The sequence below is a fragment of the Panthera onca genome, chromosome C1 (assembly GCF_046562875.1).
Source record: "Panthera onca isolate mPanOnc1 chromosome C1, mPanOnc1 haplotype 2, whole genome shotgun sequence".
Classification (NCBI taxonomy): domain Eukaryota; kingdom Metazoa; phylum Chordata; class Mammalia; order Carnivora; family Felidae; genus Panthera; species Panthera onca.
Window position 1 is genome coordinate 188,099,747 of NC_138346.1, and position 19,132 is coordinate 188,118,878.

At 52.5% G+C, this 19,132-nt stretch overlaps 1 protein-coding gene and 1 long non-coding RNA gene across 2 annotated transcripts in view; one reads left to right on the plus strand and one right to left on the minus strand.

Annotated features, from left to right (window-relative positions):
- Window positions 1-2,612, minus strand: part of LOC132672548 (uncharacterized) — an 81,211-nt gene extending 78,599 nt beyond the window's left edge. The window contains exon 1 of the long non-coding RNA XR_013557620.2: window positions 2,011-2,612. This is a non-coding gene — a long non-coding RNA (uncharacterized LOC132672548). The remainder of the gene's footprint in view (window positions 1-2,010) is intronic.
- Window positions 2,613-2,753: 141 nt separating this feature from the next.
- SLC2A1 (solute carrier family 2 member 1) overlaps window positions 2,754-19,132 on the plus strand; it is a 28,346-nt gene continuing 11,967 nt past the window's right edge. Inside the window, exons 1-2 of the mRNA XM_060624690.3 lie at window positions 2,754-2,967; window positions 14,970-15,065. Of these exons, the coding sequence (XP_060480673.1) occupies window positions 2,950-2,967; window positions 14,970-15,065 (114 nt within the window). The 5' untranslated portion in view covers window positions 2,754-2,949. The remainder of the gene's footprint in view (window positions 2,968-14,969; window positions 15,066-19,132) is intronic.

The following is a 19,132-nucleotide window of genomic DNA, read 5'->3' on the forward strand; positions in this document are numbered from 1 at the left end:
TATACCTATTTTACAGATATGAGTCTTGAGGCTCAGAGAGAAGGGATTTGCTCAGTGATGTTTGGCAAATAAATTGCAGAACTGGGACTCAGGAGTCTGAATCCAGGGGTCCACCATCAGTTTCTGAGTATGGTCGAGAGATTCTTTCTTCCTTTTAGCAATTACTCTCTCTCTACCTGCTGTCTTTGCACATGTTCTTCCCTCTTGCAAGAATGGCCTTCCCTATGATCCACCTGGTGAACTCATGTTCAGCCTTCTAAACCCTGCTCAATATGCCCCCTCCCTTCCCTGAAGCTCTCTACTCCCTCTCCTTCTTCTGGGGTACAACTTCTGCTCCTATGCACATTCTTATCCCTGTACACTCAACTTGGTATTATTGCTCTCCATTTCTCCTCTTCCATCCTTTCCAGTTTAGGGGCTCCATAAAGCTAGCAACAGACACGTATGTGTCTATCCCTGGGGAAGTGACCAATACAGGGCTGGTCTAGAGAAGGAAAGGAAGCCTGATGGTGAGTGTGGCCCATGGGCTGAGTGAGACATACTCACAGCTGGGAAGAGGCATGAACAATAGACTGAATGTGCTTGGAAACAAGGAGCTATGGAGAATTTGAGCAGGGAAGTGGCAAAACCAAAAAGGTACTTAAGGAAATACTGGAAGCGTTGGCAGGAAACAGGCAGACTAGCTACTCATCTGATCGTTCATTATCACCTGCCTTCACTCCTTCACCATGTGTCTCCACCACAGAAGCCGTCCTCAGGGTGCTCCGTCTAGGGGAGGATAGGAAGGACCAGCAGCACACTAAGAAACACCAAAGGTATGGGGTGCCTGGGTGGCTCAGTCAGTTGAGCGACCTACTCCTGATTTTGGCTCGGGTCATGGTCTCATGATTCATGAGTTTGAGCCCCATGAACTCTCTCCCTCTCTCTCAAAATAAATAAACCTAAAGAAAGAAAGAAGGAAAGAAGGAGGAAGAAAAAGAAAGAAAGAAAGAAAGAAAGAAAGAAAGAAAGAAAGAAAAAGAAAAAAAGAAAGACGGGCCCAAGGGTAAAGAAGATAAAGATTCTCTCTTGGGGGACTCTGGGACGCTTTCCAGAAGCCCCATTCCAGAGGTACTTTGTGCAGTCTGAAGCATTCTGGCACACTGAGGGGGGAAGTGGAGGGAATCGGGCAGAGGGAACAACCCGAGCAAGAGTAGAGATGTAGAAAATGCCGGTGTGGAGGTGAGGCAGAGCTGGTAAACTAAGCAGGCTGGGCCTTGCTCCCTCTCCGGCAGCATCAGTCACACAGGGCATGACAGTGAAGGTCAGGAATGGAGGTGAGACCAGAGGAGCAGAGGCCCTGCAGACAGCAGGGAGGGAAGGAGGATGGGGTGGTACAGAAATTGAAATCAACAGGACTTGGTGGCCACTGGTACCTGAAGAAGAGGTACCCCCAAGCTTTCCAGGCTGAGCAGCTGGTTGACCACAGAAATAGGAGCCGCCTGCAGGTGTGTGTCCAGAAGGGGCCTGCTCCTCCTTCCAGAGCTCTGGGCCCAGCCAGGGGGCCCCCTCTGCAGCAGTGGACACACAGCCCAGACAAACGAGTCCAGGAGTCATGTGGTCAGCTCAGCCTGCTCCTTTCCAGCTGAAAGTAACCCCTCTCTGTCCCTCTCCACAGGAAAAGGGACGCTCTGCCTAACCTCGGGACTTTGGACTGGGGGTCTTTGCCTTCACTGTGTCTCAAGTAAGACACAGTTTAGAAGAGGAAAGAAGGTGAAGTAATACCACTACCCCTAAGGAGGACTTGCTGTGTGTCAGCAAGCGCTGAGTACTTCATGGACTTATCTGGAAATTATAACTCTCACGACAGCACATGAGGTTGAAGTTGGTATTAATTCCGTTTTACCCGTAAGAAAACCGAGGCTCAAAGGCCGGCACGTTGCCTGGGATCATGCTAGGGCTGGTATACAATAGAGCTGGCTTAAACCCAAGGCCTCCTGTGCTCTTAGCGTTCGTATTTTTCACACTTACCTGTTGCCATAGACTCACATGTCCTGTCAGGAGTAGAGAAGACTTCATAAAGGAATGATGCGAAAGCCCAGAGAAGAGGTGGGTATGGATTTTCAGGCAGAGGGCCCAGCCCGTGCTAAAGCAAGGCTTGGCTGGCAAACAGGAATGTTGGGGGTGGACGGGGGTTAGGAGAAAATCTCGGAGCGAGACCTCCTGTAGTTAATCTAACAAATACTTAAATAGCACTTAGCACGAAACAGACACTGTTCTAAACACTTTATAAATATTAACTCACTTAATCTTAACAAACCTATGAGGTGGCACTATTATTGTCCTTAGTTTACGGAAGTTATCTGGCGGCGGAGTAAGGACTCCACAGAGTCCTCGCTCTTAAGCGCTACCCTACGCCGCTCCCAATTTGCCGTACAGCCGGGTACCAGCTCCACCATTTTGCTAGAAGTCCCTGAGGCTCAGAGAGGTGTGCACACTTGTTTAGCGTCACACAGCGAGCGCGCTTCCTGGGACCCAGGGCACGGGCAGCGGGAGAGAACCGCCGCCAGAGCGAAGGGCGGACAGGGCGCCTTCCAGCCCTCATCCCCCGACCCCTCCCCCACCCTTGGCCCCCTCCCCGCGAGCCCCGCCCCGGACGTGCCCCAGGCCCCGCCCCCAGGCTCTGCCCACACACCCCACACACACCGGCAGCGCCAGCCAATGGCTGGGGTCCTATAAACTCTACCGTCCGCGCGCTCGAGGCAAGAAGCTAGAGGTAGCCCCGGCTAGCGCGGAGATCGTGGGCCGAGGGTCTTGGGAACGAGCTCGCCAAGGAGCAGGAGGCCAAACGACCGGAATCAGAGTCGGAGTCTCGGAACCGGAGCAGAAGCCTGAATCGGAGAGCGCCGCCCGTCCGCCCGTCACCGCCCGCGCACCCGGCGCTGCCAGAGCCTCCGGCGCAGCGCGGCCATGGAGCCTAGCAGCAAGGTGAGTCGCGCGCTCGCGGCGCGGGCCCTCCCCGCCCGGAACAAAGGCGCAGACCCCTCCGACCCTCCGCCTGCCCGAACCTCCCCCGCCGCCCCTCCGCGCTGTGCGCCCGAGGCGGGCGGCGCGCCTCTCTGAGCCTTCCTCGGCGCTGGCCTGCAGCGCCGCGCTCTGCCGGGGCAGGGGACGCGGGTGCGGATGGGTTCGGGATGTGGCGGGCGCGAGGGCGCCGCGTGCGTAGTTGGCGCCCGCATTGAGTATCTGGCTTCCTTCCGGGGGCGCCGCGCCGTCCACGCGGCCCGGCGGGGCCAAGGCACCCAGGGCCCTGGCGCGGCACGTCGCTCACGATCTCCCCGGCGGAGGCCCCGCGCGGACTCCTCCCGAGGCGGGGGAGGGGGCTCGAGCGCGGCGCCCATTGGCTGAGCGAGCCGAGCCCCCGGCCCGGCCCCGGCCCCGGCGCGCGGAGGCGGAGGGACCCGCCCCCACTCGGCAAGCTCGGAGCCGGTGCTCCCCTTTCCCGGGGGGCCGCACTCCGCGCGGCCTGCTGCTTGGCGCTAGACACGGCCTCGCGCGGTCCCGGAGCCAGTCCTCCGAGGTTCCGAGGCGGAGGGCACTTTTCTCAGGCCGGGGTTTCAACTCCAGGATGCCCGGCTCCAGGGCGGAGAAGGAAAGCCGGCCTCCGAGGCCCTTCTTTCCGCGTAGTGCAGGCCCCAAAGCTTTGCCAAGTAGCGGGGAAAGGAGCTCCAAGGTGGCACGTTTCCCTGCTCGGGCGGGGCTGGCGAGGGCCGGGTCGAGAGAGCACCCGAGAGAGTGCGAGCCCCTCGGGACCGGCCCGGGAAGGGGTCCCTAGCCGCCACGGAGAGAGGAGCGCACGCCAGGAGCCCGGGGTCCGGCGGGCACTCCGTACTCTGAAGAGATGTGGTCTCTTCCTCGGGGGGAGAACAACTGCCTAGATAAGATCTCTTTTTTCATCTGTAAAGAGGCTTGTCTTGCAGGGGATCTTTGTGACTTTCCCAGAACGGTTCCTTTTCAACAAATATTTGTTGATCTCCTCCTGTGTGCAGGGCATTGTTTCTTCCCTCCCTTCCCCCTTGTATAGAGTATTTGCAAGTGACTTTTTAATTTGAAAAGCGCCCTCTTGAATTTTCCCAGCTTCTTGGCAGGGGGAGGCACGAGGGTGTCTCCCCCCCCCCCCCCCACACCCCTTTTTTAAAAAAGTCTGGAAGGCGGGGAGAGGACTGAACTCTACACTGCCCTTCCTATGGGCTGTGGAGGTGTGAGCGGGACCCAGCGGGTCTTGCCTGGGCAGAGTGGCGCCTGACTGACGCTGGGCTGTCCTCTCAAGGGGTACAGAGGATCTCCTTCATACCTGTTGAATCCAGACAGCTTGTTTCACCCCACCCTGGCCCTTGGGTTTGAGTTGAGACCCTGAGTCGGGAACCCCACATTCATGGGTGAGCCATTATGCTCGGATATGAATATAACAAAATAAAAATAAAACAAGAAGTGAGTTTTAGCTGGTGGTGAGGGCTTGAGACCTTCAAGTCCAGATACTTGCTGTTTTATCTCAGGGCCCTGATAGGCCACTTAACCCCTCTGGGCCTCAGTTTGTCTTCTGTAAAAGAGAATGGCTTTTTTTTTTTTTTTTTTTTTTTTTTTTTTTTACTTCCTCAACAGTAAGAACTGTTCAGCAGGACCTGGGTGTTTATTTGTGGAGTGGATAAATGAACATTCTGAGCAGAGACAGAAAAGTGCAGGAGAAAATCAATAGCCACTTACAGTTTACTAGGCTCTTGGCTAAAATACCATGGTGTCACTGACCCTCCATATAGCCCTGCTGGTTCACAGGTCTGGAGCTCAGAGAAGGGAGGTAATTTTCCTGAAGTCACACAGTTAGTAAATGGCGGGGCTGGATCTAAACCCAGGCTAGTCAGAAAGGGCTTTCAGTCTCCACTGCTCCCTTTCACCACAGCCTTTCTTGAATTTTGGGCTCAAGGGAGTTTGCCTAAACTCTCAAAGGCTGCCTTGTATGAGCTGGTTCTCAATGCTGTAGCTGGTAGGTGTTTTTCATGCAATACGCTCCAAACTTGACTGTCTGCCCATCAGTAAATAATTTTGGAGCACCTCCTTCTCGGTGGTTTATTTAAAAATTCGTGTATATAGCCCTGTTACAATAGTAGACTATATGACTACATAAAATAGAAATTTAAAAAGACACAGGTAACAATTATGGTAAAAAACCACACTTTTTTTCCCCCTCCTAAACCCCGTGTAGGTCATTTGTATATATTCTGGAATAAAACTTTTTTTCTTTGGAGACTGCTGATTTGGTCAGCAAGCACAGCCCTTTTTTGTGCAGGATGTTAAGACTGAGGCCTAGAAGGGTTATGGCCCTTACCCAAGGTCTTTTAAACCAGGCGTGTCTGACTCTGAAGTTTTTGGTGTTTTTTTTGTTTTTTAATTTTTTAATTTTTTTAGATTTTTAAAGTAGCCTCTTCACCCACCGTGGGGCTCAGACTCACAACCCCAAGGTCAGGAGTTCAGGCTCCACCAACTGAGCCAGCCAGGCGCCCCTGAAGTTCTTTCTGCTGTGTTCCCCTTCATCTCCTATCACTGAGAATAGATTCAACTGACTTCCCTGTGTTCTACCGTGTCCTCTGCGCATGGGGCTGAATTTAACTGAATGGGGGGACAGGTTGAATGCCTCCCCTCCCAGCCAAGGGTTCACTCATGCCCCCTCTTGGGCAGCAGGTGAGCCCTCCCCTGGGACATCTCATGCAGCCCTTTGTGAAGAATTCCTGGCTAGTTCCCTGTGGTGCCCTGGGTCTCTGCGGGATCTCTGCTATCTTGCCTTCCAGATGAAGGAGAAATCAGACATCTGCAGGGCTCCTCAGCTCCTCAGTGGTATGAAGAGCTTAGACTTTAGAAGTCCCGTGGATGTGGTTTTGAATTCCAGTTTAGCTCAGTTCCCTCATCTGCAGAGTGATGTAATTTTTTATTAGAGTGTCTGTAAGAATTCAGAAAAAAATGTGTCTGTCCCCATAGATGCTCCATAAATGTTCCTTGCTTCTTTGGACTCCTATGATGCATTAGACTTACCTTGGTCCCAGGTGACCTGTACCTGGGTGGTGGCCTCTGTCTGTCCAGAAGCCTGGCGTTCTGACAATGTGAGCTTTTGGGGAGCCCCAGAATCCCCAGGCCACGAGTGTTGGTTGGTTGGGTAAATCATTAAAGATCCCACTGACCAATTCTTCTGCAGCAGGGTTTGTTGGGAAGCCAGGTTGCAGAGGTAGCACCTGGCTAGGAGTGCTGGGCCCAGAGATGGGTCAGCTAATGTGGCTGTGTTGTCTCGTCTGTCTCATCTGTGAGGGAGATACAAGCCACAATTGACATCACCGTCCAATGAAAAATGACTTTCCCAAGGTCACACACTGAGCCTTCTACTGCAAAACATGCTGCCAGCCTTTCTAGGAAGACATGAGAGGATAAAGGAAAGTTGGAGCAGGAAGGGACTTTCAGGTGCATGACCCAGCCCTCCGTTTGACAGATGGGGAAAATGAGGCCTGAGAAGGAAAGAAACTTGTCCAAGATAAGGGTGTCACAAAAAACTTGTGACGTTCTACAGTATTAAAAAAAAAAAGGTGCTTTTTCCACACCCTTGTGTTCTGTGCCAACCCTCCATTCACCCCAGATGAACAAGAATTCCCACACTCCAGGACTTGCCAAGCTCCTTCTGGGTGCAGTAGGAGTTTCAAAGGTGGATTACATAGGGGCACCTGGGTGGCTCAGTCAGTTAAGCGTCTGACTCTTGATTTTGGCTCAGGTCATGATCTCATGGTTTGTGAGTTCAAGCCCCTCATCGGGTTCTGTGCTGACAGTGGGGAGCCTGCTTGGGATTCTCTGTCTCCCTCTCTCTGCTCCTCCCCCATGCTCATGCATGCTCTCTCTCTCAAAATAAATTTAGAAACATTAAAAAAAATTTTTTTAAGAACAGTTTTTTGGGTGCCTGGGTGGCTCAGTCATTTAATCATCCAACTTTGACTCAGGTAATGATCTCATGGTTTGCATCGAGCTCTCTGCTGTCAGCAGGGAACTTGTTTGGATCCTCTGTCCCCTTCTCTCTCTACCCCTCCCCAGCTTGTTCTCTCTAACCATGCGCTAAGTAAATAAACTTAGAAAAAAAAAGTCTTTTTTTTTAATGCTTATTTTTTTATTTATGTAAAACCGACTGAGCCAGCAGGCACTCCCCCCCCCCCCAATTTTTTTTAAACAAACAAATAAATAAGAGTTGGATTAGACATAACTTGACAGCTGAAACCCTTCTGTGAATGGAAATAAAACATGTCTTCACAAAAACACGACCTTGGGGAAGTGACTTTCCTCAGAGCCTTGATTTCCTTCCCTGGAGTGGAGCCTGCTACCCCGTGGCAGGTATGGTGAAGCTGGCCAAGTGCCCCAACTCAAGGGGGAGGCTGTTGAGGTGGGAAGACCTTTTGTTGGGTCATTTTGGGTGCACGGACAGTATAAACATATCCACGATGATCCTTGTCCCATGCTGAGCCATTTGGGGACCCAACTCTACTTGCCCCAGAGCTGGGTCAGTCCCAAATCCTCCGTAATCAGCTTGTGACTTCTGGGAGCTCAGCTTTACCCAGTGCCTCCTGGTCACGAGGTATAGGGCCTAGAGCTCTTCTCTGGCTCCAAGGGTACAGGCATTCAGTTCCCCCTCCCCCAGGGCTGGCAGAGCTGGGGAGGCCTGGAACAAAGGGAGAAGTGTGCAGCATTGGCTTGGGATCTGCAGCCTCACCCTTCCCCCGCCTCACTCCTGGGCACGCAGGTGACAAAGCCACTCAGTTGGGTAACTGGCATCCCAGGGATGGTGGAGACTGAGAAGGCTCCTGGTTGGCCTCGTGGTCTCCCAGAGGCTGTGACCAGGCCGGCAGGCCCAAGCCTGGCCACCAAAACAAACCTCTGATTGTTACCTCCCTCCGTGGGAGGGGTGGAGTGGAGCCCAAGGCTCTGCCATCCGGCCACCAAGCCAGGGAGGCAGTAGCTAATGCATAAATGTTGGGGTTTTATAGTAACTGAGCAGGGCTCCCAGGCCTTGAACTCAGGGCAGAATGAGGGCAGAGTTCACCCTCTCTAAGACCTCAGCACCAATACCTTGCTGGTTTTCGCCTCCCTGGGGAGGGCTTCAGCATCCTGAAAGGGGAGAGACCTCTTGCCACACCCAGCTTATGGAACCTTTGGCTACTGAGGCCTCAGCTGGACAGGACATCTGCCCAAATTTCCTAGCCCACGGCTGGCCCACCACTGTCATTTGGGAGTCGGGCCGGGGGCAGAGGAAGGCATCCATCAGAAACAGCTCTACCACTTGACCTCAAGCAAGCTACACACCTCCTGTTGGAGCTTGTTTTCTCAAGTGCAGTGGGGGTCATATCCACCTCTCTGGGTCAGGTTGAGGATTTTAAAAAATTACAGAACTGATGGAGTCAGTCATACAAAGCAAAAGAGTGAATGTTGTCTCCCAGTTGTAATGGTTTGGTGTTTACCCTCACAGACCTCTTTCTGGGCATGTGTATATATGTGCCTATAAATGTGACTTTTATGTGATTGAATCTCACTCTCTACATAGTTCTGAGCAGCCCATCCTGTTCACCCACCACCCCTCAGAGGTAAATATTTACAGGTGTATTTGCTCTGCCCCTACAAGCCAAGTGCCATTGTACAAGTTCATTTTCTTCTCCTTCCTTACACAAAATGTATATCCTACACATTATTTTTCACCTTGCTTTTTCCCTTAACAGTCTGCCCTGACGCTCCCTTCATCAACAGCTGCATAATATTCCATTACAGGCATATCCCACTGTGATTAAGCCATAGCACTCCCATCACTTTCTTCATACCACTCACCGCCTGATGTATTTTAGGTATTTATTTTCTGCCCGCCCGCCCCCAACTAAAATATCAAGTTCCGTGCAGGCAGGGGTTTGCTGTAGTTTATTGCCGAATCCCCATCAACTAGAGTAGTGTTGGGAACGGGCATACAGGTATGATCTTCCCTTAGTAATGTGTTATTAGGAAACCTTTCTTGTGGAGAAAAAGAGGTCTGAAGGGAAGGGGCTTTTTCAAGGTCATGCGAGTGCGGGGGCGGGGGGGGGGGGCTGGGACTTGAACTTGTCTGCTGCCAGGGACCTCTGCATATTCCCGTGGTTTTACCAAATTAATTTCATCAAGGTCGAATTGGTGCCTGTCTCACTACTGAATGGGTACCTGTCAGGGGTGTCGGTTTCTGCAGATGTCCAGGGCCTGACCAAGGCCCATGCATACAACCCTGCTTGTTTGCTTTTAACATCCCATTTTAGGACAAACACCTTTTTGGTTTTTTAGAGAGAATGATTCGGTTTTACGTGGAAGCCTTTGAAAATCCTGTGCAGTTCATGTGTTAGGTTTGCACATAGCCGTTCAGAGGACATAGGGCTTCAGGCAGAGATTGATGAACTTTTTCTGCTCTGTGGGCCATATGGTCCCTGTGTGCCATTGTAGTGCAAAAGCAGCTATAAACAACATATAAATCAATGAGTGTGACTGTGTTCCAATAATATGTTCTTAGTGGTCACTGAAATTTGAATTTGGTATCATTTTCATGTACCACAAAATATTAGTCTTTTTTTTCCCAGCCACTTAAAAATGTAAACTTCGTTCTTAGCTGGCAAGCTAGATTTAGCCAACAGACCATAGTTTGCCAACCTTGGCTTAGGGCAAAATCTACCCAAGTGGCCAAAGTTTTCTGAGCTCTGGCCTGGGCTGTCCTGGCTCAGACTGGCCAAGGCCCAAAAGTTTCTAGAATAGAATTTGACCTACATAGGAAGCACCAGGTAGAAACCTTGTTTCCTTCAGGGAGAGTACCCGGAAGCAAGGTGTGGGGGAGGACATGAGCAGGAAGGGCATAGGATTTGGCATCAGAGACCTCCTGCTGGAAGCTTCACAGAAGCCGAGGACCTTCTGATTATCTACTTTTTCCTCTCAGAGCCTCCCGTTTTCTTATCTGTGAAGTCAGAGTAATCTCTCCCCCAGCGTGTGTTCACGGTGATTTAAATCAGTACCCGTGAGCCCCTGGCATGGCGCCTAGGGCCTCCCTCACTGGTGCTGCTGGTACTGATAAATGCAGCAGCTCCCTCCTTTCCCCTCTGCTTTAAAGATTGATGAGTACCTTCTGTCCCCAGGGCCACCGTGGGGTGCATTGAAGGAAACGGCAAGAGGAGTAAATGCCTGAGGTCACCTGAAGGTTAGGCTTTGGAGGGGGTAACCCATCACTCTTCTTTGTGAAAAGACTTGGCAGGATGGAAGAGGTCAGAGAGTAAACTGCCAGTCAAGGAATCCAAAGAACTCAAGTCCCAGCCCTGGCTTTTGTTTTCTGACTATCCTGGGCCTCTGCCCTCTGACCTTAGGCTCCCCATCTGTCGCATAAGAGTGCTACAGGAATTCTGCAATTTCTTGGGCTTCTTTTTTAATGCCCAGAATTAAAAACAAACAGAACCATACACAAAATAAATAAAAAAGGAGCTGTTACGGATTCCATAATCCCCTCCCTCACCAACCCCTCCCGCCCTCCTTAGAACTGGGGGCCAAGCCATTAAAAGCTCCCCATGTCCTAGGCTTCAGTGCACCTCCCAAAACCATGGGGAAGCTGTGGGAGGAGGCCAGGATGAGAGCAACGTCTGGATCGTGCCAGCACCGTGACCCTCCTGCAGAGAAGGCCCTGCCTCTGAATGGCAGTAGCCATATGCCCTCCCTCTGCCAATATTGACCAAGGGCCAAACCCAAGGCTGGAGCACTGTGCTGAGGAAGGGCACACAGGCATGGGTCAAAAGGCCACAATGCTTAGCAAGTGATGCGACACGGCCGGTGCCATTTGGCATCCCGGCATGTAGGAGGAGAGGTCCTGAGGCTGACACCCTGGGAGGGGGAGAACCCTCAGTGGGCCCTGGGACCCTCACACTGGCATAAGGCTGGTCGGGGTGAGGGGGTGAGGACCTCCTCTGTGCTAGACTCTGAGCCTGGGCATTTGCTGAACTGAGAGGTCTATGGCGCTCCTAGGAGAGTCAGGGTTTGTACTCTGCCTAATTTCAGAGATCTTTTCTCTCTGGTCCCGGGAGTTGTGAGTTACTGTTAGCCTGTTTCTCTGCCTCTCAGAGCTGATGTTCCAGTACTCATCAGAGGTTCGATAATGGCCGGGTTAAAATCTGTTAGGATGAGTACTGTTCTGGCAAAGTGGATACACGTAGAGCCTGTTTTGCCTGAGAGCTAAATTCCAAAGTGGTCTGTTTTACAAATGTTCTGTGCCATGCCCGACCCTGGGCACTCTGGCTGCAGAGCTGGGTAAGACCCAGGTCCCATTTTTAGGGAGTTCCCAGACTGGTAGGTGAACAGCAAATGGGTATTCCCAACTGCTAGAAGCCACAGCTAGAGACTGCAGAGGACATAAGGGCAAAAACCCTGGAAGAGTGTGGGATGTTCTAGAAGGTAGCCTCAGCCCCAGGGCGGTGATGGGCTGCTGGGGGTCACAGATCCCAAATATGTTGCTCCTCCACTCCTAAAGAAGGCCTCACAAGAAAGCCACAGCTGTGGGCTTTGTTCCCCTTCTCTTAAGTTTTCACCAAGCAGTTCATCAGCTTGGTACATAAATAAGTATCTGTGGAATCACATGGAATGAATGATTCCATCACGGCATTTCAGTTGCAGCCACAGAGCTGGTGGGGACAGATGGTGCCCTGGTGGCCCAATTGAGGGTGGCTTCCCATTCTTCCCTGATTCAGCAAGCAAATGCTTGTCAGGTGAACCCTGCCAGGCTCCATGATGGCCACTGATACAGAACTTGACAGCAACTCTTGAGGGAAAGAACTCCGATCCCCATTTCCTATGTGAGGAAACCGAGGCCCAGAGGCCTCCACATATCCCAACTCCCAAGTGAAGGGAAGCAGTTCTTGGCCTTTCAGCCCAGGTCTCCTGATTCTCAGTACAGCCATGATCAAGCTGGATGTGGTGGGGGCAGCCTACCCAGGAGTGGGTGATGCTCCTCCCCCTGTATCTCGCACCCAGCTGCACCCAGCTGCACGGAGCGCTCCCTGTTTAATCTGGTGGAATCAGGCCCCTCTTCTTTCCCCTGCACACACTGTTCTGTCTACCTGGAATGCAGTCTTGCCGCTGCTTCCCCACTTGGCAGACTGTCTGCATGTCCTTCACGGCCCAACTCCAATGTCACCTCCTGGGAACCTATCTTTCGATTGTCCCCAGGCGAAATTAGAAGTCTCTCCCTCCAGGGCTCCCACAATGCCTTCCCCCACCCCCCTGTTGAAACTCAGACCACTCTGGCCTCTGCACTTGCTGGGGTACCTCTTCCTTGATGTCAGGACAGGGGCCTCTTTCATCCAGGGCCTGGAGCATGGGCCACTGAGCATTAGTCCTAGTGCAGCAGCCTGCCTGGGTGGCTGTGGATATAACCCAGGGCGTGGGTAGGCAGGTTTTCTAAAGTAGAGTTTGACCTTGACCTGCCCATGCAATTCCAGCCCAGGGGTTTGTCTTTGGCTCCCAGTAGCCCCTACTGCCAGAGGCCACAGCTGCCCAACAGGGCCCTAAGAGCAACAACTTCAGAGGCCCAGACACCCCTGGAACATCAGAGCCAGACTGAAAACAGGGTCTGTAATACGAGGACTTAGCTCTCATGGAGCCCCTGCTGCAGTGTCATTCATTCCTGTGCTACCAGCATGGCTCTTACCAGATCCACGTTATCATCTGTATTATTTTTCACTTATATTTTTATCTAAATGCTTTGTTCTAAGTAATATGAAACCACGGGGCTTATACAAAAAAATTCTTCTGAGTAGGTGACACATTCACATGGTTCAAAATTCAAAACCACACAAAAGGGGGTAAAATGAAAAGTCTCTCTTCCACCCAGCCTCTGCCATGAGGAAAGCTCCAGCATAGGAGGGATGTCCAGAGTTGGGCCAGAAAGGGGCCAGGTGGGCCAGTGGGAAGGTGGTCTCAGCACTCATCTGATGAAGAATGGACCAGCCTGTGCACTTGTACTAGCCAAAGCCTCTTTCTCTTTCTCCGCATCTGATGTGAGAACCTTGGCTTTTGCGATCGTTGGCCTGAAAGCTTCTAGGGAATGAAAAGGCCATACTAGAAACCTGTCTGATTAACCATAAGCCCAGTGCTCTCTGTGAGGGTCTTGAAGTCAGGGCTGCTTCGGGATTCTGTGGGGAAACTGAGGCCGAAGGCCATGGCCAAGCAGCTCTCCCCTCCACATGTGTGGCTCAGTGCTTCCCAACCTTCCCCCCTAGCGCCCAGCCCCCAGCCCAGGGTGTGTGTGGTGCCCACAGTGAATGCCAATTGCTTTGGTGCCCCTCCCCCAGTTCCATTCTTTCACAACCAATTAAGGGCCTGCCTCATGTCACATTTTGGCTTCTTTATTTTATTATATTTTATTTATCTTATTTTATTTTATCTTATTTTTATTTTTTGATAGAGAGCACACATGTGCACAGGGAAGGGGCAGAGAGAGGGGGAGAGAATGAATCTCAGGCAGGCTCTGTGCTCAGCACGGAGCCTGACATGGGGCTCAATCCCACACGACCCTGAGATCGTGACCTAAGCCAAAGTCAACAGTCACATGCTCAACCAGCTGAGCCACCCAGGTGTCCCTTGGCTTTTTCATTTTATAAGCCAGAAAAGAAGAGTCCTCTCCCTTTCTCCAGCAAGGTCATCTTGCTCACCTAGGGCTGTCCTGCCTGCCGGCCTCTTCCCTGCCTGTGGCCTTCATGCCCCAGGCTGCCATGGGACAAAAACCCACCACCCTTTTTCTCTCCCAGACCTTTGCCCGTTGAAACACCTTGGCCACGGGCGCCTGGGTGGTTCAGTCAGTTAAATGTTTGACTCTTGATTTGGGCTCAGGTCATGACCTCAGGGTCATGGGATCAAGCCCAGTGTCCGGCTCCATCCACACTGAGTGTGAAGCCTGCTTGGGATTCTCTCTCTCTCTCTCTCTCTCTCTCTCTCTCTCTCTCTCTCTCCCTCCCCCCCCCCCCCCGCTCCTCTCTCACACACTGTCTCTGTCTCTCTCTAAATAAATAAATATGAAAGAAAGAAAGAAAGAAAAAAAGAAAAAGGAAGAAAGACCTTGGTCCAATACTCTTACTTGCCTGGTGTCCTGTACTTTTCCAAAGCACATTCCTTGCTGTTGTCATCTATGTCCAAATAACCCTGGGAAGCTCATGGTCTGCAGATGGTTGCCATGAAAGGCACGAGATAGGGAGTCAGGAGCCCTGAGCTCCAGTCTGGCTCTTTGCAGTCTCCTGAGTAATTTGGGACTTACTCTGCCTCTCAGGATTCAGTTTCCTGCCCCGTCAATGGAGGGAGGAGAGGAGAGGAAAGGGCAAGACCCCACCTCCAATGCTGACTGGCATGACTGTTCCCGTCTTGCACAGAAACAAACGAGGGTCCAGGGAGGAGTGAGGATGGGCGACAGCCTGCTGGAATTCACAGAACAAGTAGCAGGGGGGCTAGAATCAGAAGGCAGCATTCTCTGGTCCAAATCTAGGGTGCTTCCCCCTACCTATGCAGCTCCTCCCACATAATTTGGCCCCCATTGTTTAGGAGAGTTGATTCCTGGGCTTCCCAAACAGTCTAGAGCCACCTGGACCCAGGGCATGGCTCCACCAGAGGAATGAGACTCCGGAGTGCCAAGACCTGGCTGCAAAGAAAGAAGACCCTAATTCCCCTCTCTCCCCAGGAACGAGTCTGGCCGGCCCAGTGTCTAGAAGTCCCCGGAGCTGGTTCAGGCATCTGAGATCAGGAAGTGGCCGAGTTTCCTGGGAGAAGGGCTGGTGTGGTGCCAGGAGTCAGGCCAGATATCTGAACGAGGGAACCAGCCCATGTCCTGCCCTGTTGTAACCTGGGCCCAGACATGCCTGTCACAGTATGGTTTTTTTTCTCTGCAGAAGCTGACTGGCCGCCTCATGCTGGCCGTGGGAGGGGCAGTGCTCGGCTCCCTGCAGTTCGGCTACAACACTGGAGTCATCAATGCCCCCCAGAAGGTGAGTGCCGTGCCTTCCTTGGATTATCAACACCAGCTTGCTGTGCTGCACACTGCACACCCCACATCCCACATGCTCACCCTGCCTGTTGGGTGTCAGTCGTTCACATCAATTCACCATCTGCTCCCACCGGCCAATTATTCTGGCCCCGAAAAGGTCAAAAACCCTTGGCTTTGGCCTTGGAATCTCAGGGCTGCAGAATCATGGGGTCTTTATAAGTCATTTTGACCAACCTCGCACCCACACGGACATTTCTAATAATCAAAACGATGCTTGGTGTGATGATGCTCCATTTACATAACACTCTGGGATTACATAGGGCTTTGTGGTGCTTACCTCACTTGCTGCTCACAGTGCTCTATAAGGCAGGCAGGCAACAATCAGCCAGCACTCCCCTCCTGCAGGTGGGAAGAGGGGCCAGAGAAAGGAAACCTGCCCAGTATCCCCCCAGCTAGGCAGGGATGGAGCTGGTATCCAACCCTAGTCTGCCATGGAGCCCTCCAGACCAGGTGCTCCTACCACCCTCCCTCGTAAAGCATCCTGTTCCATGTGGAAACAGCCTCCTTCCCCTGGAGGCCCAGCGCCAGTCACATCAAAAATGGTGTCTTATCCTAGGGAACCAGAGGGATTAGGGGTCTGCTGGAAGGAAGGCTTGCTTCCTTCTTCTCACAGCACATCCCAGATCCGTCCTCACTTGTTCCTTGAATGTCAGGACTGGGAGGGTCCCCCGTGATCACCCCCAGCTCAGCCCACCTGCTTCAGGAAGGAGAGAAGATGAAAGGGGTCAAGGGGCAGGACAGGATACTGTAAGGAGTCCCTTCTCTATACCAGCCCTTTTGCATATGTTTATGAGGTTGGGTGGTGAGTCCCCATTTCATAGACCCAAAGACTGAGGCCCTGGACAGATGAAATGACCAACAGGCTCAAGGTCGCATAGCTAGTGAATGGTGGCTCCGGAAGCCAGACTCTGTTTCCACAACCACAGGCTATCTCCTTGATCAGTCGCCATGTCAGTTGGAAAATCTGTACCTTCCTGGGGAGGACGAAATGAGAGTGGACAGTCCTGTCGGGACCACATTCATTGTGCAGAAGGGGAGGCTAGAAAGTGAGTGTGGCTGGCTCCCGAGGCCCAGTGGCCTGTCTGGGGGAACTGGGAGTGTTGGGAGTCAGAGCTGTCCTCCTCCAAATAGGCAGAGGGTGGCTGTGAGGGGCCATGCCTGATGCCCGGGAGCAGGTCACCAGGAAGGCCTGGCCTGCTGAGTCATGCTCAGCTGCAGCGGAGGTGACGGGACTTTTCCAAACTCGTCTGAAATGGCTCCCATGCTTGGAACAGCACCAAGCCCTGCTTTAGCTAAGTGCTCTGAGCAACTCTTGCCAAGGTGCGTGCCTCGACACTGACTCCCTTTGGGAATCTACAGATGGAAATCCTGCAGTCTTAGAGGGAGGTTGAGTTCTGCACTTGTGGTGTCCTGGATGCTCCTGACACTCCCAATTCTGATGTAATTGATCTGGGATGCTGTTTGGGCATGGAATGTTTAATGCTCCCCTGCTGATCCTAATGTGTGTCCAAAGTCCAGAGCTCCTGGATTAAGTGATGTCTCGACCTATCACCTAGTGAATTAATGAGAGAACGGGGACTCTAAGATCAGGATAGAAGAAGTGTTTTCCAGAAACAGAACAGGGATTGGTATGCAGAGGAGAGAGGCTCGTGTGTCTGTAGGGTGAGTGGGAAGAGAAAGAAGGCTGGGGAGGCCAACAGGTAAGCCCAGGCCTGACTACAAAGGGCGTCGTGGGTAGATTTCATCTAGAAAATCTCAGCCGCTGGCATGGCAGGGCACCATCAGGACGGGCACGTAGGCACCGAAGAGTCGGCCAAGCTAGGAGTAGGGACTTCAGAGTGAGGACAATAGGGACTCATTGAAGAGGACAGATATGATCAGATTTGCATTTTAGGGAAAGGATTCGGGCATCTGGGCGGTGGGAGGGATCTAAGAATGGGAAATGAGAGACCAGGAAATAGCAAGAAAGCCGCTTTGGAATAGGGATAGGAAAAACAAACACCACGCAGGAAGAATGGGCAGGGTTTGGTCATCAGTTCAGTGTGAGGATAAGAGTGGGGTTTAAAAAGGGATTCTAGGGGCACCTGGGTGACTCTCAGTTAAGTATCTGACTCTTGATTGCAGCTCAGGTCATGATCTCACAGTTCGTGAGATCCAGCCCCGCATCAGGCTCCACACTGATGGTGCGAAGCCTGCTTGGGATTCTCTCCGTCTCTGCCCCTCTCCCACTTCCATGCTCTCTCAATAAAAAAACATTTAAAAAAAAATGGCTTCTAGGTTTCTGGCTTGGGCAATATGGGATCTGGAGGAGCAGGTATGGGAGGAATAATTGATAGGTGCCAGAACTGAGGTGACATATTTGGAGATGTACAGGAAGCACTTGGACATGGGGGTCTGTTTCTCGGGCGTGTGGTCAGCTGGAGAAAACCTGAGCGCTGGTCACTGGTATCCAAATAGCAGGAGATGTCCTGGAGAGACTGGAATGAAAAGAGAAGGAAGAGTCAAGTAGGAGGTGATGGATGAGGTGAAGAAGGAGTGCTATCAGGTGCCCCAGAGGTTAACCTGGACAAGTCAGCCCCATATTGCTGAATGCCAAAGACTGGATGGTGACCCTGTGGTGACCAAAGTTTGGGTGAAGCCATGTGGGTAGAAACCTCCCTCCAGCAGGTTGAGGAGGGCGGAGGGCATGGGAAAGATTAGAGATGGCTCTTCCAAGAGACTTAGTGGAGAAAGAAGAAAAGAGGGTGGTGGTTGCAGGGGTCATCTGGCTGGGATGCTTTTTCCCATGCGAAGACTTCATTTTTAAATGTGCTGTAAGGAATCACCAGAGAGGGTGAGGGTGAGCTGGGGAGAGGTCTCAGGACTCAGGGGCTGCTGGAGCAGAGGCACCAGGGTGGCACTGGGCGGGGAGGGCCCGAGATTCTTCTGAGGCTGTAGATGCGGACAAACCCACAGTGAAGTTCTCGGGTTCTCAGTGCCTCCCGCCTAATTAGAGACAGACGGAAGGGGAGAACAGCTGAGAAGGATGGGAGGGGCAGCTGGCCGGGGCGTCTAGCAGGCCTGGTGGGCGGCACAGAGGGCATTTCTGGGAGCATTTGTGAACACCTGTCCAGAGATCACTTCAGGAGCCAGGCAGCGAGGCCCGGAGTGGCCACAGTTGATTGTGCACACACTGAAATGGAGTGGTGTTTCCAGGGTGTGTGCTCGGACTCCCCGTGTTGCAGACACTTCTCGAAAGTCTGGTCATAGTCCTTCCAGGCAGGGGCGGGTTCAATGTGATAAACTTAAGCTGCGAAGAGGGGATGGGATGACACAAGGGTAAGGGTGACGAGCACAGTGACTCAGCCCTGCCTCAGCCCTGCGGACACTTTCGCTCCACAAGGTCTACAGGCTCTATCCCAGACAGTGGGAGGTGGGGCAGGGGTGGAGCTGTGCCAAGGTCTGCGCACTCGGGGAGACCCCTGGGAAGATCCAGAACATAGCTAATGGAGAGCTTCTGGGTGCCACTGGAGAAAGAGGAAGGCAGGCTTATGCAGAGGGGGAGGGGGCAGCCTTTCAAGGGGCAGGTGGCCCAGGCACTGGGGTCATGTGGTGGCAGAAGTGTTGCGCCCACACACTGATGTCCCCTGTCTGTTTAGGACTGTTAGGAAGCTGCCCTGGGCTGGCCGGGTCGGCCTGCTTTCCTGAGGAGCCTGCACCTCACTAATGGTGAGGATGCCAGAAGCTGGGGCTCCTCCATAAAAAAGGCCCCAAAGGGCTTCCTCCTGGAAGTGGTTAATTAATCATAACATTATCTTAAATGTTTACAGAGCACCTCCCCATAAATCATCTCCTCATGGCCACCCCACAAGGTGGGTGGGGCTGGGTTATCTTGCCTTCTTATAAAGGAGGAAACTAGGCTGATGAGGTCACCTGGAAAGTGAGAGGCTGAGCTACGGCTGGCCTCCAGGCTTCACCAGGGAGTGATGACCACATCACTGTGACGCCCCTGCCAGGCCTCCTGCCTTC